At 40.3% G+C, this 27,546-nt stretch overlaps 1 protein-coding gene across 11 annotated transcripts in view; it reads right to left on the reverse strand.

Annotated features, from left to right (window-relative positions):
* Positions 1-27,546, reverse strand: part of PATJ (PATJ crumbs cell polarity complex component) — a 142,197-nt gene that overhangs the window by 88,203 nt on the left and 26,448 nt on the right. For all 11 annotated transcript variants that reach the window (XM_052666802.1, XM_052666801.1, XM_052666804.1 and 8 more), the window contains 7 exons: positions 25,598-25,674; positions 22,886-22,942; positions 21,420-21,554; positions 18,198-18,362; positions 16,355-16,486; positions 2,298-2,507; positions 1,637-1,753 (listed from right to left, as the gene is read on the reverse strand). In XM_052666802.1, the coding sequence (XP_052522762.1) occupies positions 1,637-1,753; positions 2,298-2,507; positions 16,355-16,486; positions 18,198-18,362; positions 21,420-21,554; positions 22,886-22,942; positions 25,598-25,674 (893 nt within the window). The remainder of the gene's footprint in view (positions 1-1,636; positions 1,754-2,297; positions 2,508-16,354; positions 16,487-18,197; positions 18,363-21,419; positions 21,555-22,885; positions 22,943-25,597; positions 25,675-27,546) is intronic.

Below are 27,546 nucleotides of genomic sequence, written 5' to 3' on the forward strand. Positions count from 1 at the left end.
TGTCAGAAAAAGCCCAGACACTGCCAAAAAGTGCTCACAGTTCAAATGAGTGTCAGGAGGGACAGCAAGAGACAGATGAGAGCATAAGGAAACAGTGCAGTAACACTAGCTGGCAAGAACGCATCACATTAGCAGTCTAGAAGTTACCCTGTTTTTCATAGGCATTAAATGTTCCTTTTTGCCCTGAGAACTTCAATCTCACAAAATATCCAATCTGAAGAGATTCTAATTCTCTTCATTGTTACTTCAATTCATCTCACTCCTGCCGCATCATTCTCCAAACGCTGCAGACTTGTAAGAGCCACCAACTTCATCGTAACATTAAACAGTTCACTCAGAAACCACACAGCAATTTGTATTGCCATCTCCTGATACAGCACTTAGGTATGGTATAATCACAGACTGCTGCACTGCAGTAGCAGACTCTACCAATGGAATAGGGAATACCGCAAGCATGACAATAAAGTCTACTGTTGTAGCATATAAAATGTTCAAGGCTTTTTTTTTCTTTCCCCTGAAGTCAGCTTTGTCAGCACTATGCTAGAAAGTAAGAACTCAAGCCATCATGACACACTGCTCTCAGCTCTTATATGAACAGATAAGGTAATAAATAATGGCAGTTTTATACCGCCTTTCTATGCTACTATCAGTTCTGTTATACTAAAGTAAAACAAAATACAAGCAATGGTATTTGCTTGTATTCTGTACAAACTGACCATTACAGCTCCTATATTCAGTAGGAGTAAGATAAAATACACTGTATAAAAGCAGGTAATAACATTAGCTTAATTTAGGAAGTAGGAAAAAAATCTGAGCTAGCAGAGGACTAATTGCTCTGCCAGGAACTCTTCCTATGCACCTGGTAAACAATAAACTCCATTTTGCATCATGAAAATCAGTAATACATCCAAGCCAATTCCTACACATTATACCTACATCTGCCCCATAGTATTGCTCTTTTTGGTGGTCCTAAATCTGAAAAGAATGCACTTACCAATGTGAATTAATTCACATTCGCAAAGTGTTTGAGAACAAATGACAATTCAGAGATCTTTCACTCTAGACAATTTATTCCTGCAATCCAATTGCCTATTACCCTGGTATCTGAGTTGTTCTCGCTATTTTTAGTGTCACATCCCACCCCAATAATGTTATTACTCACAAAATGGAAAATGAGAAGTGAAGAAGAGACTAAAGAAATTACTCTAGGCCCCACAGGAAAGTCTGTGAAGACAAACAGATCTCAAGCTTGCCTTATACACCAGACTACTGTTTTGTTTCCATCCATTATAACACGGAACATTCTATTCCATACCTTAACTTTCTTGCAAAGCTGAACCAGTGACTTATGACTATTAGTGCTGTAGCATTCCTATTTCATAACCAAGATAACACAAGGTATTTTAATGAGTTAGTAAAATTGATCAGACAGTCCAGGAACTGCGTTGGCAACTGTAAGCTTGGTGTCCACAATGCAATTAGATACCAACAGCTGTTAGCATCTATTTTACAGGGAATCCATCCTGGAGTGTACCCAAAACTGAAATGTTACCTGAAGACTATTTTATCTTCTGACAGTAAGATGTTATTTCCTGTCGCCATAAACTTCAGCTGAACCAAAAGAATAAACAAATACCTGTGGTGCTTCAAGGATTATTGAGAAATTGGTATTATCTCTTGACTCTGGAGATCCGGGGCTGGTTTTCATGTTGCTGGTATCCATACTATGCACGTTCTCCTCTTTGCTTTCTCCCTAAGCAAAGTGATCAAAATGTTAAGTCAGGAAAACAACACTAACAAAAAACCTAAAAGTTCACATTTTTCAACTAAATGGAAGAGGGAGAAACAGCCATTGGAAAAGAAGCTGGAAAAAGTTACAGAAGGATAAAAAAAAAAGAAGTCATACATCGAACAGGTGAAGAGAATAGTCTTTATTCTTTTTAGAGAGAGAGAGAGAGATATATATATATAGTTTCAAAAACACATAGGGAAGACAAATACAAGCATACGAAGGATAAAATATTACTATCTCAGAAAAGGAAAAAAAATTGAATGGCCTGCCTACATTCTCATCTCACCGCTCTGCTACCATTTTGAATTACAAGCACTTTCTATCAGATGGTGCTTTGCTTCAATTAATTGTGTCTGCTTGCCCTTAAAAAGCAACACTGCAGCCTCCTCAAGTAAACTCTTGTCCGTTGCTAAACCCTAATTCCAGAAAAAAAGTTTCTACTTGAATTTACACTCCTGACTTGAAACACATCAGAGGATGAGAGAGAAAAAATCCAAGTGCTTACCACCAACGGTTTGCAGATTCCAAGAGAAACTCTTCCTGGGGGCACAGATTTCAACACCTCTACTGCCTCCTTTAAAGTTGTGCTGTCTAAATATTTCTCATTTACAAATACCAAGCGGTCACCGGGTAGAAGCTCACCACCACGTTCAGCTACTCCACCTGCCACCAAAGAGCTGATCACAATGGCTGTTCTTGTTGGATCCAGGGGATCCTGAAAAAGAAGCCCCAGAAAGGTGGTGATTATTTCCAACGCATAAGGAGGAGTTAAGCATGTTCCTCATCTTATACAACTAAACTGAAGCTTCCTAACGCCTGCAAAAAGGACTGCCTGCTAATACGGCCACAGCCTGAAGATTACAAAAAGAAAGGTTTACAGCAGGAAGATATTCTGTCCCTTGCTTAATCCATTAAGAAATTTTAAATTCTAAAGCTCGCTGATGCCCTGCCTGCCTTCTTCTCACACGCAGAGAAACAGCCAGGCCAACCTGGAAATAGAAGAACAACACTGGCATTCGTCCACAGCCCTCTGTCCAGTCTGTTCTGTGTTAGCATTACATAAAACAACCATCCTGCTTGCAATTCAAGAGCTTCATGGCAGCTAAATTTGTCTAAACAAAAAATCACTGCAAGATCAGAAATTTAATTGAAGTTATTAAAGAATTAAAGTCACAACATCCAAGAAGCAGCACTGTGCATTTGCTGAACCACTGCAGTATTTCTGCTTTGTGAAATCTGCAGACAACACATAGAAATCAATTTATCTGTGAAGCTTCCCTGAGAACAGAGGGTCAGCTACAGAAGAGTAACCAAGATCATTAATGAAGACACAGAACACTGCAGTGATGAATAAGGAGGAACATGAAGTAGGCAATATTATACACGTTGGAGAGACTGTGAATTGATGCAAAGACACCACTTTTCATACATTTTTTTTCCCCAGTATTTACCTCTGCATTGTGTCAGGTACCATTTCTAGAATATATTCAGAGTCATTTAAAAATCCATTCTCAATCCAATGAGATAATCCAAAGTAACTATATTGTGGCAGGAAAACACAGACTTTAATTTTACTTTTATTTTTTAATTACAAGCCCTTCTTCTCCCCTTTGCTAAGAGCTCATAAAGTTCAGAAATGTTCCTTGCACACACTATGACTTCAAAAGCATAATCAGGTACTATTTTTGCTCCTCAGGACTTGCATCTGATTCAGCACATGGGAAGGATCCAAACAAGCAAAATTCAAGTCACAAAGACCACCACGACTTTACAGCTCAGTGTTAATTTGAAAACAGGAATGTTTTTCTCTTGCATGTAACTGTACGCTGCTTTCCAAGTGAACGTTTTTTGTTTAAGGTATGTACAAATATATGAGGCAATGAATGTAATGTCTGCAAATTGGCTGAAATTAGAGGAGCGAAATTGGAGTTCAGCAGGAAGAGCCATGCTGGAACTGAATTCAAGTAATATAGTAATAACTAGGAATAACTCTCTGCTGCTCTACTGCTTAATCCCCCCATTTTATAATCTCCACAAGCACTAGGTGTCCGCGCTGTAGGAAGAGGCTTCCTTGCTGGTATCATGTCTCAGTAATCAAGCCAAGCAACCTCCTTCTGCTGCACAATGGTGTTCTGCCTACTGAACGAGTGCCAGGACACATGGGCTCCCGACTGCTGGTGCTCAGACCTGCCTCGTGCAACACAGAGCAGAGAGGATTTCATTCGGTTCAAACACCAAGCGATTCTGCACACGCCTGGGGAATTACTTGAGAAAGAAAATAGTAATAATGATGAGAAAGAAAAATGCCAGAAGTCCCAAAAAGCTCAAAGGTTCCAAGAAGATTTAAAAAAAAAAAAAGAAAGACTTGCTTTAAAAGAGCTAAATATTGAAAATGTGATGTTCCTGCTGCCCTGTATACACACAGCCTGCTTTACCTGCCCTTCCTAACCATGTGCCAAAGCATCCTGATGACAGCTGAGCACAGAACAAACACTCCATTTTTAACACAGACCTTTGAGATGTTTTTGATTTGGGGGGTTTTCTCCAACACAAAATAAAAATAACCTTTTAGGCTTCTTTGCAAAATCAGGACCACATTAACACAGCTGTTTTTACGCAAGGAGGATTGCTCACATTAGGAAGGCCTTGCTAATAGAACTAACCCAGCAAGTTTATTTTTTAATCACGGGTTCATCTTGCCATGGCAAGCAAGGTTTGTGCCTGCTCCCTAAAAGGGTGACTGCGCTCTCAGCAAAACTCCACCTTTGCTGACACAACAGCTTTTATACTATGACTTCTGCTGGCTTAGCTATATTGATTTAAAAAAATGATAATTGAACAAAACAAAACCAGCACTCATCTTTACTGATGCAGATAAGCTGACAAAATATTTGCAAGTGAATGACTGGTCCAATAATTATGGCACTGACTGAGAATGTGGGAGAACCAGGTTCAAATCCCGTTCGGTCTGATCCAAAGTTTTTCTTTTCTTTTGGTTCCCAATCAGAATCAATTAAACAGCACATGGGAATCTTGCCATCAGCTTCTCCTATACAGACACTCAAGGTCAGAGGCCTAACCACCACGCTTCTGATGACAAATAGTCCTGTTTTCACCTGAACTTCCACTGAAATCAGAACATTTTGGCAATAGTAAAATCAGTGTGTTTTGGTAGATTTAGTTTAGCTGAAGAAGTGTTCCAACCGACTCTAATCCTCCCGTTAAAATGAAAAATGACCGAGTTCCTGCAAATGCACAAGTTCCCATGCAGCAATGTTTTGAGAGCAGCACGGTTATCAGCACTGCTTTGTAACACCTCATGTGCAGCAACATAGGCCAATATATCAGAACAAAAAGCAGCGGAAGAAATCTTTCCAAAGAGGGCTGTATTAAAAATCGTTGATCAGGTGAACACAAAGCAAGGGTTATAATTACTCTGCTGTTTTCAAGCAGAGGGAGCTATTGTACAGGAAGAGAAGAGCAACGTAAACTGCACGGTGACAGGGTTAAGTCTGTAATGCGGGCACTGCTGTAAAAACCCCAAATGTTTGTTACCACGACTGTGAATCACAGCGCTATTGCCACAAGAAATGTAACAAAAGCCACATGTGAAGACAGACCTACTCAGTTTGAAGGTGTAACCTTTTATATATTCTTCATAACTTCAGGGCGACTACAACTGTGGATTGCACCGTGCTTTTCTTACCAAAACAAAGGAGCAGTGGTTTTCTGCAAACTTAGCGTATGATTTAAACTCAAGCCCAAATGCACCTAAAGAACAACACCTGCTAAAACAAGACTGCAAACAATGAATTCACATCTTGTAAACAGTGAGTACAACAGCACTGAGTGGGCTTTTTTTTTTTTTAAATAAAGAAAGCAGTGCTAGCAGCCAGCTGAAAAACAGATTCTTTCTTTCCATACTAACTGCAAGAGGGAAGTTCGCTCGTAGAGAGCCCTGCCAGGCTCTGGGGCCACATCCATGCTAACAGACCAGCCAGAGCCATTTGAGGTCACAGAGCAACACTGACTGCACACATTTACCGAAGGCTTCTGGTTCATTTCACCTGGCTTATGGCAAGCCAGCTAATAGCAATTGTCAGTCACCAGCAGTCAGGTCTGTGTTTCAGTCTGCTTACTGGCTTGGATGTTGTTACAGGCTGGGAAGGAACACCCCACCCAAACCCAGAGCTGTTGCTGTAACAGTACATTGCTAGAATACACAAGAGGCACAACATCAACAGTTTAAGCAATTTTTATCTTTCCACACTCCCTGAGTAAGCCGGTCATCTTAGAATGGGCACAAACCAGGACTGGAATGTATAGAAGGCAACTTTTAACTTCTGTTTACTGCACAAAGGAATCTATATTTATAAATAATGAGGAAAAGGAATCAGACAGGTAATTAAAGCTATCAAGAGACAAAGCCTCCTTGTTCTAAGGCACCAATACAAACTTTTTTTAAAAAAGTAAAAAAACCCCAAAACAATAAAAAATAAAAACAATCACGTGTTAAAAAAGAATATTTGCCACTTAAATTAATGCTGAAAGTTGAGCATTGCTGTGCAGAGCAGCAGCCCATGCAAGGCCTCCAGGTAACCCTCTGAGGAACCAGGATGCTGTAGCTGTCGCTCTCCTGAGCCAGTCACGGAGTACATGAACTTGTTCACAATAGTCACAATTTATTCATACTTAGCACACCATATATTTAGCTGCATTGAACTGTAGTTCTTCCCTTCCCCCTACCGCTCCTCATCAAAATCCACAAACGTTTCCTGGAGTCCAGGTGTCAAATTTTTCCCTTCCTTCTCAGAGCCTCATTTGTTCTGGATCCATTTAGCAGCACTCAGAGTCAGGCAGGGGCCGCGGCCGTCGCTGCCTCTGGGATCCCTGCATTCAGGGTTGCACAGAGCCTCTTAAAACCCTGAGTTCTGGAAATACGTTAGGAGCCCCAGGAGCACCGAGTTAACAGAGTCCTATGTGCAACGCTGCCGGGGTGTGTAATTTCACGTGGCTTTGAGCGGGGGGCTGAGCAGCGATGCTGGGCACACGCACTCAGGGTCTGCACTCAGCGACCGGAGCTCCTTGAGAAACACAACTGGAAACATAACTAACGCAAATCACCTCGGTCCATCTTCCTGGAAAACGGAAACGCAAAGAACGGGCTGTCGGCATCCCTGCGAGCGCTGAGCTTCCCTCCGCAGGCCCCAGAGGGCAGCACGGGTCCGGCCCACAGCCCGCCCTCAGGCTGCAGCTCGGAGCCGCTCGGCCCGCAGGCGGTGCGCTGGGGCTCCGCCGGGTGCAGGCAGCTACCGCACTGCTGGGGTCTGGTTGGTGTTTTCCTGCTTTAAAGGCTCCTATGGAAATGCAAGGCAAAGCTGCGGGTGACTGACATTTACTGCACAAAGTCACTCTCACTCACTTGCAGGCTATATTAGTTTTGGCATCGTTTAAGATCTAAATTCAGCTAGCCCGACTTCCTAGAATGTTTTAGCTTTCTTCGAGCAACAAACTGCCTGCTGCCACACAAACACTGCTCTGAAAACACACATCAAAAATAGCATGGCAAAGAATCCCAAAAGAAACAGTTTGAAACTTTTTTTCCTGTACCAATTTTGATTTATCTGAACAATTTTACAAGTGCCAATTTGTATACTTGCGAAAGAGCCAAAACAAACACATGTTAGAGCTCAGAGGTCAGAGCAGCTCAGCTTCATTACATTTTGCATGGGACCACTTCCAGGTCTAACATACATATACATATTTAAAACCCTCCAGTCTGCAGTCTCACTCAATCTCTGAGTGAGATACCAGACTGAGAGCTTCCCAAACACAGCACTGCAGCATACTGCACCAGGAGCACACAAACATCAACAAGCAAAAGGACCAGGCTCTGTGTTCATCTTACTGTTTAGGTAGATCAAAGATAGAACAGAGCACGAAGTCATCTCCCTGTATGCTCAGCGTTGTGATAGCATTCCTGATACTCATCTCATTTTGTGCAGCGTGGCTCGCTGCCTTTACAGAGCCATCCTCTGCATGCACACCAACAGCAGGGTGCAAGAGAAATGAAATCCAATTCCCTCCCTCAGGTGGCCTCGAGGAGATTCCAGGTCCAAACCTTCTGGTCGTGCACCACCAGCAGAGTTACAGGTGTTGATCTTCAGAACTGCCAAAGACACTCTAAGGCCTAAAAAAACCTTCTGTGAGAAAGCACTCAGTTTTTGTTAGATCCACTGTTCTACAAGTTATTCAAGGTATTGTGGGCAGGCAGATAAATGTAAAGCATTTAAGACTCCTTTCTGCCTATTCCACTCCTGCTAGGCTGAAGTCAGCAGGACGACTTAGAAAGAAGTCTACACAACATAAGCAGCCACTGGCTGTACCAAACAATCACAAGCCGATGTGCTAACACAATACAAACCTAAATACAGGAAGGCATCCAAGGAAGATGACTGAACTTCGTTGTGGTATAAGGCGAAGCACTGGATAACTATTGATCCGTAGTAAGGGAATAGAGAAGAGAATTTCAGAAGCTCAGGATTGGAGCCAGCATTAATCAAAACTTCTGTTGTGGGAAATGTCAGCAAAGAAACAGGAAATCAAAGAGGAAAAACGAAACAAAACAAAAACAAAAAGACAGAGCCATACCTAAAGGAGAAGAGATAACAGGACAGTAAGTGCAAGCAGCACAATGATTTCCCACAATGGCCTTTCATTGCCTGCCGTCTGAAGGCCTTCTGCAGCAAGAAGCAGCACGGCGGCCGGCCGCCACGCAAAGCAGTGCAGGGCTGGCAAGAGCTACAGCAAGCACCACACAGCCAGAGCTCATCTGCCCAGCAGGCAGCTGGGACAAAAGTGCCTCCAGAGAACGATCAAAAGAAAAAGCACTTGCTCTCTACTGCTATCCTCAAATTATAAGATGAAAGATAGGCATTAACTATGGCAGTTCTGAAAGTGGCACTGTGCAGTGGACTCATGCCCATGTCACTATCTTTTAATTTATCAAACTTTTCAGTCAACTTAAGGTTTCATCCACCTTTCATATTTGCTCTCAACAGAGCTAAAGTCACAGGGATTACATTCATTAGTCTCTTAATAGCTTAGAGTTTCAGACTTCCAGCTCCAGAAAAAACACACTGAGTGCTGACTGCAGGGAAAAGCCATAGAGATAAGGAAAAAAAAAACCACCCTGAACTCATAAGGAAATGGAGGAAAGCCACTGTGTGATGAGATAAAAGGAGGGATAGAGATGCGTGGGAATAAAGAAAAAAATACCAATGCGCCAAGGGAAAAACCTGCAACCTGCACGACTTACAGCCAGTGGTCTTAACGCACATACTGAATCTGATCAGCTTTCAGATGCAAACAGTCCACCCAGGTAGCCAAGCAGGCACTTCCATCAGGGAGCTGCGCCGACCTCAACACTGTTAGCCCACGGCAGTGCAGTGTGTGTGTTCAGACTGACTAGAGCTCTCTGCATGGACACCCTGATCCTGAAGAGCAAACACATGAATTATGGAAAATTCGCTACAGAAAAAACTTTAAAAGAAGCAGAGTGAGAAAGAAGATTACATTTGTTTTTTTTTTTTTTCTGCAATTAGGATCTGCAAACCATGACATGGGCCAAAGAAAGCTTGCAACAGTATGGATGGTGGAGAAGACAGAATGATGGGCAGAAGGGTTGCTGAGAATTTTAAGGCCACTATGAAAAGCAGGGAGAGCAGGCAGAAAAGCTCTGGGTCCAACAGTGCTATTTGGATTTAGGTGATGAGACACCTTCCAAAGGGTGAGGTAACAGAACTCCTCATTACTTGCACGAGTTTCCAGAAATCTTCACATTTATCCATCAACATACCCCTCAAATCTCATCAGTTCAGAGCAACAGATTCAGAACAGCCTGGGTTGAACTTTCGCATGCTCCTCCACTTCTACACGCTCACTGAAAGACCAGTACAGCTTTCAGATAAGCAGCACTCGATTACAGAGCTCCCTCTGGTCTTGTCTAAATTTTCTTACCATTACTGAGACTTGCTAAGTGTTTATCATAGAAGAGTCTAACTACAGTTTTGGCCCTTTAAATTCTAGCCTTCTCTTGCTGGCAGAAGACATCTCTGGAATAATAATGAATTTCCTTGGTTTGGGGTTTTTTTGTTTTTATTAAAAGCTATTCTTTCTAGCAGGAAATGAAAAAGAACAACCAGATTGGTAGAACATGGGAGAATAGGGAAAACATTTATAAAGGTTCACAATAACACTGCTTAGCATTTATTTCAAGGATGTGTGACAAACCAAAGAAAACCAGGAGCTCTGAGCAACGCTCCGTTTCTCCTCAGACTCGGATATCATTCGCAGCCCTGTCTGCTGCAGCTCACAAGAGGCAGGGTTTGTGCAGGACAGCTGCCCATAGGACACTCCACTCTGTGCATGAGATTCCTTCCTACCTTCTCACTGCAAGTCAGGCTGACGATTTCCTCAAGCCCAACTTCAGGGTATACCCAAGCCCCAATGTGTCCTCCTGCATCCATGTTCTTCAGCTGCTCTACCTAAGCAGTCTGTCCCCGTGCACCTGTCTGTATCTCATGCTGAGGTACGTAGTCTCTCCCATTTCTTACTGAGCTGATTTTTGGTCTCCCAGTGCCTTTAGTACTGTCGTACTGAGGTTTGGAAACCAGTGATCACGAACACCCTAGAAACTTCACCAGGAATGTGCTCAGTTGCATTCACCAGCTCTTCAATCCTGAAAAGTAGTATTTAAGCTGAATTCCAAGAGAATTTTTCAAAAAGCTACATTGAATTCAATTCATGACACACTATTAAGAATTATTTCACAAATGAAGCAGCTTAATATGATTTAAAGGATGCAGAACTTTCCCATAGGGGGAGAGAAGCAAATCCTCCGTGAGATGAGTACCAACACAGTTGGTACCGAGGCTTACGGAACTTTGATGTTAATGAATGTGGATGGGTTGTAGAGATGGGAGAAAAGCAGCCTTTATCAGTTTTCCCAGTACCAAGCTGATAGCCATTGTAAAACCGCTTTTTAATACAGCTGTGCAGCTTTTGCTAGTAAGCCACAGGTTTCCATCACATGATCAGGTGAAAATGTGCTTAACAAGGACATGAATATGCTCCTTTGTTCATAACAAACTTATCACAAGACAGACAAAGCTCAAATTATCACAAGAGGGCAAATGTTTAGCCAGCAACTCGTCAAAGCATTCCAGCCATCTCGCTGTCAGACAGTCCAAAAAAGAGAAAAGAATAATCTGGTTGGATACCACCTTCTACGAATAAGTCAGACTGCTTTTTTGTAATTCTACATCTGGAGTCTGTTTGTTTGGGGCATAAAGAAATGAGAAAAGATATTTGGGGACGCTTAAATTGCTTCACTTCCTGTTGTGAATGACTGCGAGTGATTTTGTTGTAAAAAAGAAAACGATTGTTTCCCATGCTCCTTGGGAAAAGGGCAAAACATAACCTGCTGAATGTGCAGCAAGAAAGACTTTAGTTCAACAGTAAGAAAATACTGGTAATGATAATGAAGATAAGCCCAGGAATAAGAAGATTGTGGAGTCCCTATGGCTAGATCAAAGTGAAAGCCCGCTAAGCACTGACCCAGGAGGGTGAAGGCAGGGACAATTCATGCTGTTCCAGGTCCGGGTAGCACAAGGCTCATGCAGTGTGGATATGCCTGTCACTTCTCGCATGCAGGGGCAGTCATTCACACCCACATTGGCACAGCTAACCCTGCAGGCTCCTGCACCCCACAGATCCATGGGGTGGCAGCGCCCGGCACTGGGCCTTGGCTTTCAAGGACAGCTTGCGGTGAAGCAGCATCTCACATGAGCTATGCAAAATGTCAGCCCTCTCTATTCCAGCCCTCATCCTCTCTAGTTTCACACACTTTAAAACAGCTGCTTTAAAATACTCTGACTTCAAAGTACAGTAAATTAAGCTTCACGTAAAGTCCATTCAGCTTTTTGTTTAATTTGATAAAAGCTCATCAGACCATTCAAGCTCCCTTCTGGTCAATACTGCCTGAAGAAATCTGCAATTCAGCTACCTGTGGTTTTTCCAATATTTCTGTAAAACATTACTGACAGAATCTATTTGCCTGCATGCGCTGGGTCTTTGCTGAACAGTTTCAGGGCTACTCAAAGCGCCCTTGCTGCTACTGCCACTACTTCTGCCTCTCAAAGTGTGTGAGTTTTTCTTCCTCTCACTCTACCTCCTGCGATGGCAGTCAGTTTTATGAGGCATTCCTCCTGTATTTAACCTGCTGACACACCATGCCCTCTTCCGTTTCCCACTTCTTTGTAAGAAGAAGGTTTGGGTCTCAGTAATGACGGCTTAGTTCTTGGCTTGTTGGTTAGGTTTAGCTCCAGGCTAGACAAGGTACTAACAAGCCAGATGCTTTCACATCTACTGGTGTAGCCCTCTGCATCAGTTGATCCCAAAGCACTTAACAAACAGTATACCAGGTCCCCCACTCACCATCAAGACCCACTTGCCGCTAACTGCGCCAGCAACACTACATAAAAGTTAGTTAAGAGGTGAAAAAAAAGAGAGCAGCTTCTCCAAAGTGAAATTACAGGGAAATTAAGGGAGGCAGAGAATATTGCTTTGTGGAGAAATTGGCCAGAGGACCGAACAGCACACCTTTTTAACGGCCAGGAAAGGGGCAGGCTCCTCGTTCAAGGTAGGACGGCCGGCAAGGAGGCTGCTTCCTCTGAGGTCCCCCAGGGCTGCCGATGCTGTATCAGCCAGGGAAGCACATCGAGCCCACCAGCAGGGATGTGCACCTCCCTCTGCAGCCCTGTCCCTATGCGTTAGTCAGAAAAGGCAACACCTAGCTTTGACAGGATGCCAACGCAGCAGCGACGACAGAAAAATACACAGAAGATTTCATTCTAATAATTCTTTGATGTTTGCTATTCTAAATAAGACATAACGCTCCAGGGAAAAAAAAGAAACAACACAACAACAAAACAGTGAAATCGACCATTTCAAGAAATACACCACAAGATCAGCCCTCCTCATCCACCTCCCTTCTCATCCAGTATTAACCTTGCCAGCAAGAAATCAGTTTTCAAAGATTTTAAGATCTCCTGCTATATAATGAGAAATCAGGATGTTCAGCAGAAGAGGAAAATAAGATCTTTTTATCCAGTGATCATGTGAAGCTGAATAGGATCCTATACAAATACAGCCTTCACAATAAAAAGCCTAAATCTCACCCGTTTCTTTAACAGTAACCCAAAGTTTTAGAAACAACTGAACAGTCCTTCATAGAGGACCTTAATTAATTAATGAGAAGGCTCTGTCTTGAGCACTTAAATCCCTCAAGACAGAGGAAAGAAAACACGGGACAAAGTAGTGATAGTATTGATTATGCATAATTGGTATAATTAATTTGTAATTAGTTCATTAAAATATATAGGCATTGGAATTATGCTTGTACATTTCTGGGAATATCCTGCAAGTCACTTGGGATATGCTTATCATTTATTTGATAGATGAGACATTATTAGAAAGACAGCCCATTAAAAATTCATGCACCAGAGCAATAATTTCTCCATCTCAGCATTCAGTTTTCTAAGTACTCGGACGCCTACTCTACTTCACTAAAAGTTTTTATTAATACTGTCTTCTCAGAGCATGACATGGGAACTGCAGCATTTTAGACAACTGAAGCACAATATCCAGCACAATAACGGAAGGCAGTGGGAAGATAATTCCACAGCACCATGAGCAGCCTGGTCTCTTGGCATTCTTTCACTTCTGCAGCACATCTGGCACTGCTCACTGTCATAACAGACCCCAGTGCAAACACATCTGGATGAGCAGGATTTCAGGGCTTCTTAAACCCCTGCAGATAACAGTTGCCATTAGTCGCCATTCTCCCACAAGAAGGAACTGAAGTGGGTCAGCATAGACTGGTACTTCAGTAGGATTCCTCAGACATTTTCATAACTTGACATAGGTGGAAAGTAAGAAAGAATAATAGCACACCACAGTTTTTATCCTATTGTGCTAATTTAAACACTCCTACTAATACTTTCTGAAGCCCTACTGCTATTTATGAAGTTCCATTTCAACCAACAGCTACAAAAATATTTTGATCTTAAAAAAACCCAGAACACGGTTACATCACCTCCAAGTTGGGTACTCGAAACGTACATTTCCTAAAGCTTCCATAACAGCATGTCAATCAGTGCAAGTCCAAGCACGAGAGGGCCTTCTGTTCAGACTCACCTCTCACTCAGAGGGTGGTGATGCACTGTGCACAGGCTGCCCAAGGAGGCTATGGATGCCCCATCCCTGGAGGCATCCAAGGCCAGGCTGGATGTGGCTCTGGGCAGCCTGGGCTGCTGGTTGGGGCAACCCTGCACACAGCAGGGGGTTGGAACTGATGAGCATTGTGCTCCTTTGCAACCCAGGCCATTCTAGGATTCTCTCAGCAAGTCTTGCCATTGTACCCTGCCTCCAGCAACACGAACGGCAGCCTACAAAGGTTGGTCCATTCCTGACACCACTCACTGGCACAAAGCCACACGAACATCCATCTTGGCTTTGCTTGTTTTGAGTAATCTGTTGGTTGTTTTTCAGTGAATGGTGGACATAAGTGCAAGCAGTGTATTTGTCACAAGGCATGAATCTCTTCTCGCAAAGCCAAGTATGAATCTGAAAAGTGTTGCTGTTTAAAAAGGGTAAAGAGAAGCGTCGAAAACAGAGTTGGATCTCCAGATCCTTTAAACTACAGTTAAAAACTCCACTATAATTTTGTGCAACTCAGCAACCTTTCTTTGGCATTTCTGAACAGTCTCCCAGTAACCACACCAATTTTTGCCCTCTCCAATCTAGCGTGGACAATTATTTGTTTTCTTTGCCCTGAACTCAAGAATACGATGGATGTATTTACATAAGTGCACAGTCACAGACATCTCCATATAAAAATTAATCTGCAGATGATGAAAAGAGTAGAAGATCTAAGAGGCAAATCCCAAACAAAAGAGCATACTTTATACATAAATATCTTGAAATTATAAAGATCTGAGATTAAGTGGTTTACCACTCATTTAGAATTGATTAGAATGCATTTAAATTTAGCTGAAAGTATCGCAACATTGCTCATGTATTTGCATCTGTGAATAAGTAAATAAAAAGCCTGTTATTAAAGCCTTCATTAATTCTGATTATATGAGAACTTAAAAGCAAATCTGTGTATTACTGCTCTGTAAAGACTCCAAGCAACTCTACAGTAAAGCTGGCACTGTAACACAACATGTGTCAGTGAAAATGACTAACAGGATCTATTTTCAGTAATCTTAAATCACACTGGTAAAATATAGAATTAATGGTTTTGCATAATACTTCAGATTTTTTTTTATCCATTCCCAACGCATGTTGTATTGTATCAAAAATATAATTGAATTTTATAGCACTTGACATTTATTCGCAACAGTTGAATACATTTTATTAGACTCCAACACTCAGGCAGCATTCAGATGTGATGTGTATATTATTATGAGGAGTGATCCAACTCTTTTATTCCCTTCTAAGTATGATGGCTAGATGTTAAAAATATGTCACTTTGACAAGAAAAATTAAGAACATTTCATTCTGACTTCGGATTTTTAGGTTCTATAAAGCAGTGTTTTGGTAAGAAGGATTAATGACCTTTAGTAGAATTTTCCCACATTAAAGATTTCTCTGTTAATTTCTAAAGAGCTCCATTGTTACATATGTAACCTACTCCAAAGTGTTTCTTGGAGAAACCAGTATTAAGCTACAAATGGCTCCTGAATGTCAATGCATAGCCAGCATACCAGTTTAAAAGTTCAAACAGGGAAACATAATTGAAAAACAAAACAAAACAGAAACATTAATTAGATTCTTCAAGCTCTAATCTTATACTAATCATTTGAAGCATATTTGCATTTACATAAATGTGAGTTTGCTACACCAGTTCACTTGTCAGCCCTGACATTCCCTTTTGACTGTGAAGGACAGTTGTGGTAAAGCTCCACCTTCGTAAACTTTCCTTTAAAATCTGATAGTTTTGCTTTCATGGCTTGATTCAATGCCTGAAATGGCAAATCTTTATAGGACTTGTGTGTGACCACAAACTGCAGGCTAGTACTGCACTTTGTGAACAAAATGCTTTAAGGCAATGAGGGAAAGACTCATTAAATATGGAAAATGACATTGCAATACCTAAGAAAGTTTTCTCATAGTTGAGAAGTCATTCTAAGTTGAAATAAAACAAATAACAATCTTCCCCTAGCATTTAGCCCTTAAACTTGGAGTTATGAGGTACAGTTTGATTAAAGACTTTGCACTTTATCACGTCCAATAATCAGACTGGTTTAGAACAAGCTCTACACTGTACTTCAAAGCTAAAAATGAATTACTTCTCCCTATATAGTTTCTTGGTCCAAGTGCCAAGTTGATTACCCAGTAATCTACGTCACAAAACATTTTAAGACAACATATTAAAAAAAAAAAAAAAAAAAAGATTGAAGGATTTTTAATACTTAGTGGCACAGAAAAGTGTACCTGGTAGTCTAAAATGCTGAATCCTAAACCGTTTTTGTCTTTCTCCAGTTCAATAATTTTCACATCAGGAGACCATAACGCTAATTCCCCTTCTTCTTCTTCCTCAGGATTAATGTTTTCTTCAGGTTTCACCTAAAAAATAAGAACTCTAGTTCACATTCTATGCTTTGCAGTTATTTACAAGCACTACTAATTCAACATTGGATTACTATTAAAGACTCATACATGCCCTAAAATATGAACTTTTATTGAGGTAGAACTTGATCCAACACCATGAGTTTCACTTCAGACATTTGTACCTTCTCCAACTTGATGCCTTGGATATATACAGCATCCTGAGCAGTGGGGCCCAACCTGGCACTTAAGCATCCCTGTGTTAGTCAAATTAGTTGTAGCAATACTACTAACCTGTTACATGTTGATGAACTTCAGCTGTCCCATTAGATGCATAAAGAAAAAATAAATATCTTAGCATAAAAGATTTAAGCAACCACAGTCACATACTGGAAAGACCAGATGTTAGACATGAACTGACACTTCTAGCATTTGATATGTAGACAAAAAATGGTCCTTAAATTGTAACTATGCGTCACATCTACCTTGAAAGAACAGTTTCTGACTATTACATTTCAGCACAAAAACTATGAAAGAAGCAAAGTTACTCAATTTCATCATGTAAGGACAACTTCCGAATGCATTTATTGTTATACAAGTGCATATACCAAAATACTTCTTTGTTGTTGTTGTTGTTTGTTTTTTAAAACTTATGTATGTTTTAATCTAGCTACTGATCTGACCAGTTAAATCCTTACAAACTATCAAAACACGATGTCACAGGCAAAACATTAACTGCAACTTCACACTGCTTTGACTTTATTTCTCTGCACAGAGCACACCCATGAGGCAAAAGGAAAGATTTCTTCTTCTGTTTTGTCTTATTTTCTCAGAATGAAGTAGAAACATTCTGGGATTACTCCTTTTCATCAGAGACCTCCTTTCACCCAGTACTGTCTTATGGCAAAGACATGCAACCAACAGTATGCACGTAGAAAGATTTCAAGAAGACACAACATCAAAACCACACTGGAACAACTTCTATACGCAAAGGAAAGATCCTTCTACAATAAGGTTTGGTGTTGCACACTCTACTCTTCCATTAGATGTCCATATTTCATTTTAACTCTCCTCCCAGAAATCCTACCTTCCAGGAAATTAGATCAGAAAAGATGAGAAATCAAGGTGTAAATACTTGTTATAAATAGGAACAGCCATTACAAGTGTCAAGCTTTAGTTCAAGACTTTAAAGCTTCTGCAATGGAAAGAAACATTAAGTTTAATATTTTTCCAGTTCTATAAAAAAAACCTACTCAGAACATGGAAGTAATCAGCTAATGGTGGCAAGGATGTGATTTAGTATAATTCAAAGCTCTCACTCACCTATTAAGTGTAAGAATGATGAATAGGATGTACATAGTCAGCATGCACTGGTGATTTACCTGCCTTGTATTTATAGTACAATGAAGTTTCTCCCTTTCAACCTGCATAAACTGGAATATAAGTAACACTGCTGCAAACATGAACTCTCACTCATTGAAAAGCCAGCAGTCCCTTACAAGCCCAAAGTGAGTCACAAAGGCAACTGCAGATGACAACTAAAAAAATCTGGGTTTAAATACCTACAAATGTATATTTAGAAACATTAAGATTGAAAAGTCTGGACCAAACAACAACAACAAAAAAAAGAAAACAAACACTCTGTCTAGAAGGCTAAATTACTTTCTCAGAACCACATGCACGTGAAGTGATCTTCATTATACCCAACTGAATGCCACGAGAAGTCTACCTTTTGTTCTGGAGATGGAACCCTCGCAGTGGGTTCATCCACAAGAGACTCACTGCCATCATCAAAAAGTCGCCGACAGCAAACCATTGTAAACGGAGGTGGCACTTCTTTTAGAAAGGTGATCGCCTCACGGCGTGATTTGCCATACAGCTGAACTCCATTGACCTACACAGAAAACACACATCCACACAAAGTTATATAAAAGGATATCAACCAGATTACTTTCATCAGTTTTGGTGTACTTGCCTTTACTTAGCTGCATGTGAAGATCTCATTTTACCTAGGGATTCCAGCAAAGCTTGCATTGTTTTGTTAACAAGTGCTCCTTAAGTATACATACATGCATTACTATGAATATTAAACTTGATCCTGTGACTACTGCTACATCAGCTCTCCGCTTTCTTCAACATCCTACAATTCATTTTCCAGTCACTATTTTTCCTAGCACAAACTCTTCTAGAAATTACTTTTATTCTGACTTGCTTCTTTGTTGGGAATAATTTTTTTTTTTTTCCCAAATCCATTAGGCTTATCTATTTGAATTTAAACAGAAATGTTCAGTTTTCAAAAGCGTTTAAGAAAACACAGATTTTAGCTCCAATAAAAAACTTGAAGTCAAAACTGGCACATCTGTCAGTGCTTCAAATTGTAACAAATTGGTTGAAACTGATACAGATCCTACACAAAACATGCAAGAATGGCTATATAGTAGAAAACAAGCCAAGTACAGTGAGCAATTAAACAGAAAACCCTGACAAAGGCCTAAGGTTACAACCCCACACCCTTTATTGCTCCTAAATGACAAAAGAAGACAATAAGGCCACTGTTAATGAATATTTTAAGCCATACACTTCTAAAAAAGTAATAATGTTGCTTTAAAAAAGGGACACTGCAGTTACATTCCCTCAGGAAAATAAAAATACAGGGGTGGATCCTCTTTCATATGCTTCACTAACGCAGTACTGTGAGGCTACATCTAACTTGCCCCCTAGGAATGCCGTTGAATATGAGCCATGCAAACTGTCAGTGTGTGTTGTGGGTGTCAACATGAAGACTTCCACTGACAAGCACTGCAGCCCCAAAAGAGAAGAGGTTTAACTGAGTGAGTGCTATGGAGTCAATATCAACCCTGCCTTTATCTCAGGGCTCTCTCTGAGGCCACCTCAAATCTGTTCTTGTGACCAAATGCCCAGTACGGCTGGATTTCAACTAATCTACTTCCAAATCTACTCCACAACACAGACCAAACCAAAGTGGGAACAACTGAAGTTGTTTGGTAAGATCACACAGCAAACTCACGTTACACACCATTTTTCATCAGATTTTATTTTTTCCATCTTTTCTTTGCACGCTTTACAGTATAAATGTAGCTCATACTGCTGAGGATCAGAGTTCCTCTCCTACTAAAGAACACCTAAGGAGAAAATTCAGAATGCTAAAGCTCGTCTGCAACACTGTAAGACGAACTGCCATGCTTTTTTCTGTAAGAACCGCATCAACTGCTGAGCTATCAGGCTCATCCATTAGTTAATTATTTAAGCAGAAGTATCTACGCGTAAGGATTTTTTAATGCATTGAGACTGGCAGAGCGGTGGAAGGTTACCAGCATTTCTCAGCATATTGTGATTGATGGAGAAGAGCTACTGCTCACTCCAAGCAGACTTGGGGACTCCCATTTCTGCTTTTGGCAGCTGCCAGAAATTGGTCTCCAGACACGCAAGGTGCCAAGCACCCCCTTCGGTTACCACAGCCCTCCAGTTAGTCGTGCTATCAAATAGGAGTCAGTGAAATTTCTCTCACAAAACTAGAAGAACAGGAGGAAGCAATTTACTTCTAAAAAAGAACACAATGAAATCAGCTAAAATTAGAGAAAAAAAAAAAGAAAATAACATGTTTTCTATCATAATTCAAACACATCATTAAAAATAATCAGCAGTCAACCTCACTATATATTAAAGAAAATTCCTGTACTGATTGCATTTTAATCCCACTTGTATCAGGCCCAGGTAGAGCTGCTTGTTTGGGAAATGGGGCTGTCACATTTTCCATTGCAAACCTCTACTTAAAGGGATTTATAACTTGGCTGCAAAAACATACTCTGGGTTAAACCTGGCATATATAACTTTGGCCCTGGAGCACATTTTGATTTTGTTATTTTTTTTCCAGCTACAGAAAAGGAAAATATATGCTCACTGTGTCTGGACATATCTGTGTACTTAACTGTAGATACACAGTAATAAGCAAAATTGATAAAAAATAAATACAGAATTAAAGTTTCCTAAATTACTTTGCAGTAATTGCTTTTAGCATACAACTTTTTGTTTCGTGGCCAAGAAATTTAAATGACACTTTCAGCATTCCATTAATCTCTTCCTTCAGGAATCGAGATTTCCTCCATTAAGCGATAAAGAAAGAGATGGTTTAGGTCTTAGTGATATCAGTATGAATTTCTGATCAACATCAGAGGGTGAACAATAAGTAAAGGCAATAGAGCAGTACAGCTAACAAATTAATCTTTCAGAAGGCTCAACTCTGTTCCCATTGATGTCAATTCAATGTTCTTTGCATCCACTAAAAATATTCAAACTATTTCATACACAGGGTTCAACAGGAAATTAATGACTACTTATTTGCAGGCTGAGATGTTGATAGACACAAACACAAAACAGGTATTATTTTTATTTGATTAAAGGTATATTCCTCCTGAGCTGATAGGTCTGGTCTGATTCTGATAACTTCCAAGCTATCGCAGTACTTCTCTACACACATTTGAACTGACGTACTACCTCTCAGACACTGATGTCTCTCAAGACTCAACAAGCAAGTTAAAATGCTTAACAGGAATTTCTGAGACTGCTGTACATTTTTTTCAGGAGTGGAAAAATATTATCCACCAGGTAGAGTAGAAAAGCTAATGTCAGTTTGCTCAAAAAACTGAAGGACCACAGAAACATCTGCATTCAGTAACTATCATCTCAGCCCTTGTGATTCCTGATTATCGTGTTAAACACTTCAGAAAAAAGCATGAAGTCACTAAGAGGTCACAAGGAGGTGCACAAGGGACGAATGAAATGGTGAAGAAAACGTGAGGCTTCCAGAGAGTTGCTCTGCTTTCACAGTCAACTCATTAAAATTAGTACTGCACACACTGCAACCAAACTAAAATCTAATAGGAGCATTTTAGAAAAGGTTTACAGAATGCACTACTTCTGTTTGTTTTACCTCTAGAAGTTCATCCTCCAGTTGCAGAAGACCAAGTGTTGCAGCAGGACCATCTGAAGCAATTGATGATATGTAATGATGTCCATCAAACGTGTCAAGCTCAACTCCTAATCTCAAAGTATGGATGGGTAATAGCTGCCAAAAGATGAGACAGTGTGTATCTGCACCTACTATGATATGAACACATTTAAGACTTAACAGCTCAAATTAAACACTGTGAAATTATTGTCTTAATTACTGACTCACGTTGGCTGTGTTACAGCACAAGTAACACAGAATATCCAGAATTTCTCTATACAGACCATCTACACAAGTAAAAACAACCCACGAATCCTTTGCTCTGTACTCTTAAACAATGCTGCCATTTGAAAAAGACGCACAGAAGAGAAGCACCACTCACGTAAGTCTATCCTACCCAAACAGTGAGTTTTGAAAAAGCTGACAGAAATTCCAACACGACCATTTAATGCTAAGTCAACAACAACCCATCACAGGATCAGCTGTCTTGACCCTTGAGGATCTACACTACTTTTGGAGTAGGAAAAATATCCACGGCATCCTCTGCAAATGTTTGATCTTATTTCTGCAATGGAAATTCATTGATTTTGTGTTAGCCTTTTCCTGTGGAATCCCTTTTATTCTACTTTTTTTCCCCTCCAGAAAGCCTCCGATTCTTATTGTCTTTGTGTGATCCAGACAAGACAGCAGGGATCACAGCAACCCACGGAGAGGAGGCAGAGATGATCAGCAGCAGCTGCTCCCACAGTTGGGCAACTTTCTGGCTCTTTATTACTTAAGTTGAAACACCGAATCTCCTCCTGGTTCCCCAGTTTATTCTGGATGCTTAAAGCAAAAAGGAGCAATCCATTAATCAACATTTCCCCACAGCCATGCCTTATTCTGACTTCATGGTCTTTCTTCACTGAGAAATCCCCAGAAGCACATAAACGCATCACTTCAAAACCTTTGTTTTGCAGTACTAGCATCCATACCTTGAAAGTCTACCAGCATTTTCAGAAGAAAGGAATTCTAACATCCTAACTAAAAGGACACTCCATCCCAAGGCTGGATCATTGCACTGAATCCCTGCACAAGATTATGACACAGAGTTTCAAACCCTACTTCATTCTGCAGTAACTTTCAACAAGTATTCTACAACTCAATTTCAATGCAATTAAGCACCCAGTAATTTGAGGCTTTCGCAAAATTTTAGCTTGGTTGTTTTGGTTTTTTGATTGATTGTTTTTTTTTTTAAAGGAACATTTTCCCATTGTACTAAAAATGCTTTGGACCACTCCAGAAAATAGGCAGACCACAGGCAGCCTCTTTTGGAAAAGAGACTGAAAACTGGAATCACCCCAAATTTATGACATAGTTATGAAAATATTTATGAAATAAACAAATGTGGAATTTTGAGTCATAAACATCAACATGTGCCATGAAGGAAAAAAACATGCAAGTCATACCTTTGAGTACTTCTGCAGTTCTGAGTCATCTGTAATGGGCATATCCACGTTCACAACCTAAGGAATTATACAGGGTAACTATTTTCGATACCAGGACAATATCATATTGATGCAGAATAATTTTAAATGAGTGTTAGAAAGTCTCTATGCCCAACACTTACATTTTGCAATGTTGTGATTATGCTTTATTAGCAGATTCAAATATTATCCTATTCTTGAAGCTGGAGTGACAATTTTAGTCAAGTCCAGTAATCCTCTATAAGCACAAAATGCCATTACATTTGACACAAATACCCACAGCAACTTGCCAATCAGAACTGAACGTTACAATGGCCTAAGTTATTATTCAGACAACAGAAGAGCCACCTAACATCTAGACTAAATTGCTATCTTCCCCAGAACGTTTCTAACACAGCTTGAAATACATGAGTTTAATTACAAATTTGAATGCAAAATGAATCATATACAAGAGGTAGAAGAAATCCCTTCAGTCCATCTTTAGGATTTTTTTTTTTCCAATTTGAATGCAATAACTCTAAATGTTTTCCACCTTTTTTTTTTTTTTTTTTTTTTTGGTGGATCTCTTCCTTAACAGAATTCATTTGTAGCCATAGAAGGATATTTATTCAAATTTTAATTGTAATCAGATGAAATCTGTAGTGATCTATGGTCCAAGTTTGAAGTCTGGGTCACTGTCATTGAGTTTTTTGGGATGTCAGCTCTATTGGTTAGATTGGAAACACATACAGCCTTGCAAAAATCAAGTAACTGTTTCCATTGAGGCTTCCTTGGAAATTCCTAGTGTAACAAAGTATCTACAAAGCAACCTTAAGTCTCGGCTCGCTCCTTCAGCTTCCCGTTAAATGGGGCTTCCAGAGTCCTGCCTTCCACCCCTGCAGCTCGGGTATTTTTCCCAACAGACAGAATCTGTTCCACGTCCACTCAGTTGTAACTAAATGAATTTAGGACTGATAACTCCTCAAACCGACTGTTCTCAGCTAGGTACTTGGCAACAAACACCACAGTCATAAATCCCCAAACAGGCTCCCAGCACCTCTTTCCTTTCAACAGGATCTCAGTTTTGTTCTTAAGTTGCTGCCACAAAGGACTGGAAGCCACCAGTGACACTAAATCCTTCTTCAAACAACGATTTCCTCCGAAGAGAAATGCTTAAGAGAAATCCTCTGACTCACAGTCATCTTTAGGGCGAGTTTCAGGGGATCTCAGTGTAGGGGCAAGGACAGGGAGCGAGCCATCAGGCTGCAATCAAGCTAAACACTGTTACTGAATGCAGTCAAGCAGAGCAGATGACAAAAACTGGAAGAACCAAAAACTGACCTTCAAAACAGGGCGCTGTAACAGCTTCCTTCTACTTTTTAAAAGGACCAACTACGAACGTCTTAACCACAGTTAGCACTGAATGGCCTCAAGTTGTGCAAGGGAAGGTTTAGATTGGGTATGAGGAAGAATTTCTCCACATTTCTCCCTGGGCAGCAGCAAAATTGCTGTCCTTGGGGATCTTGAAGAGACGCGGATGCTGCACTCAGGACACGGCGTGCTGCTGGACCTGCAGCGCTGGGTTGATGGCTGGGCTCAGTCTGAAGGGTCTTTTCCAACCTAAGTGATTCCGTGATTTTCACTCCTGCCATTTTCCTGGCAGCAGCTCAAGAATTAGAAACGCACAGTTTCACAAACTAAGCAGGTTTCTGTCCTCTGTGGGAAGCACGATAGTGCTAAGGAGGAAATATCAGACTCTTGAAATGTAAGGATGGGAATACCAAGCAACTGAAGTGGGCAGCCAACCAGATTTATGACACCACGTACATAATCCTATACGAACTTCAGATCTTAAAGCAGTGCTAATGGAAAGAAGCGAAGCGAGTTTCTCAAGACAATTCTTAAAGCTACTTTAAATCTTCCAGCGAGCAATTGGAATGATGGCTACTCCAAGCAGTAAAAATAAGTGTCTCTAAATCAACTGGACAAGCATTGCAAAGACAAACAGGGCATTTTGCTGGTGGCGGCGAGAATTTTTTAAGGCCTCAGAAGGAAGGTTGGCTGGAATTTCTTTTAATCTGTACTCACTGGCTAACGTAGCACTGAAGAGCAATAGCGAATTACCATTTCAGTCAGCTCCTTATGACAATTCATCAACACAACCTTTTGCTTGGCAATTATTTAATACAAGGAGAAGAAGTATCTAATAGGCACTGGCACCATGAAGGTACATTACCTCAAATTACCTCCTGTGTTTCCAGTATGTTTGAAAATCATTCTTACATCTTTCTAATCAAATCCTTAGATTATTTGTGAAACATCACAGTTCTATCTTGAACTGTGGTGGCTGTTCTTTTTTTTTTCTTTTCAGTGTGCAATAAACCTAACAGTTTCTAACTAAAATCATAAAAATGCCACATATTTTAAGTGGCTGCTGTGATGTAGATTTAAAAAGACTGCCAATTTTCTTAAATCTCCATTTCTGTCTAGTATCTGTGTAACGATTTAACAATAGTATTTATATAAACAGTATTTACAAAAAGTATTAGCTATACCATCTCTGTATTTCAGCCCCGATGCTAATGGAAACAAAACTTGATGTTACTGATCTGTTCCAAATGCTGAACTGTTCTATAAACAGCCTGTAATAAGCTCACAAAGCTGTAATTTTAAAAAATAACACACATGAATGTAGTTTATTGAAAGGTAACATACCATAACTTCATATTCAGGGCCCAGCAGGTTTTCCCACTTGGACTTTAGATCATATGCAGGAGGGAATGGGTCTCTTCCTAAATACGAAAGGCAGGATTAAATTTACATTTTACATTCAGAAATACATTTGCTTCTAAACACTTCCGTAAAAATTCAGTGTAAATAAAAGATTAGAGGAAATAATCAGATACGCAAAAAAAAAAAAAAGAAATTGCATTAAGCCGAGTCTATCAAGCAGTGCAAATCAAAAATGACTTTCTAAGGAAAACAATGTAAAATGTCAGCTAGTGCTAAAGTGTGATTTATTCAGCTGAGTGGCAGAAGAGGTGATGCTTGCATTGATGAGATGTGAGTTCTGTACCATATAGTACTGTAAATAAATCATTCTTTCAGGCTGCAAAATAAATCTCACATGACTTCATAATTTGTTGCTATAAAAATGCATGCTGCTCCAAGGGACCATTATCTTCTACCAAAATGAACCCCTGAAGAAGTAAAACACCTGACAAGATACTGCTGTTATCATGGAGCTGTGTAAGCACAATGCAGTTGTACACTTTATTTATACATTTGGCAGGTACAAAGGCTTGTCTAGTTTAATTAGGCCAGTAAGTAACATGAGCTTTAATATAAGCTCCAGTTCTAAACCAGTCTTCCGTGGGAACTTGCCTATCTTGACATTTATATCTTTTCAGCTTTCTTACTTATGCAACCAAGGCAGTATTACAGTCATGTAAGACAATTTGACAGAGCTAGACAGCATAAAATGACTGGCTGCCCCGCGTTTGACCTCCTCCAGAAGCTCAGCACACATATAAAGTTCCAAGCTGAAGCAATGTTTAACTGGTAGGAATCAAACTCCACAGCTACAAATTCCATCTAGCAGCTACAACAGCAGCAACTGGGGTCTGAATTACTGAAAACTGTTTTTTTCCCCCTGAATGACTGTAATAGTTTGTCAGATGTCTAGACAAGGCACAGACCACTTAGTACTGCCCATGTGTCACACAGAAACTTAGAATGTAAATCACAGCCTCACATTGTGCACGCAAATGAGCGAGCAAAATGCTTTGGGGGAGTGGGATAGACTTCGAAGTCATCACCAAGAAGCTCAGAACCTACCTAGTAGGAACAGCAAAGACACATGGGATGCCTAGCTGCCTTTGCTTTCAACACCTTCATAGATTGCAAAGATAAAACGTGAGCTTTGCAATAGAATCCTCATTCATCATCTTAGAACTTTGAAGTTTTCCACTCATTAAAAATAAAGATATAAAGTTAAGTTATACAACATAACTGCATTCCCTCCATCGCTTTCTGTCATGTCAGACAGGCAAATTCTGTCTGGTGTGCTCTGAGAAATTACATTGCTTACAGCCTAGGAACTGAGATTTCACTTGGGAACATCCAGCACGCCTTTAAGCAACAGTCTCAAGTTGACTTAGATATTCAAGGATTCCAGCAATTCAGATGGCTGTTTTCTGTCACCAAAAGAAACTCCACCGATCATGAAAACTTGGGTGCTGGTTTTTTTGTTTCTTTCTTTGTTTTTAGGTACAGACCACAGCTCTCTTTGAAATAAATTATCTTTATACAAGAGAAGACAATTTGTACTGCAATTCTGGATCACGTCTGGAGACTTTTTCTTCCATTTGAATTTAATTGAAGTTCCTAGGGAGAAGTCTTCTTCATGAGCTGTATTATCAAGCACAGGCTGATCGCTATCATTTACTTCCCAACTGTAGCAAAAACAGAACATCAGTGCATCTTCCTATTCCTCCTATTTGCATAAACGTTTAGAAACAAAAATTCTGCAGTTTCTTTTCTGACTATTTCCAAGCTTGAACACACATGACTTCAGAATCTGCAAAGCCCTGTGCAGTCTGATACGGATTTTAAGGTTCACCGGGAGCAATAAATCTTAGGATCAGGCTCAAAGTTCAGTTCAG

Source organism: Tympanuchus pallidicinctus, unplaced genomic scaffold, assembly GCF_026119805.1.
Source record: "Tympanuchus pallidicinctus isolate F22 unplaced genomic scaffold, pur_lepc_1.0 scaffold7, whole genome shotgun sequence".
Taxonomy (NCBI): Eukaryota; Metazoa; Chordata; class Aves; order Galliformes; family Phasianidae; genus Tympanuchus; species Tympanuchus pallidicinctus.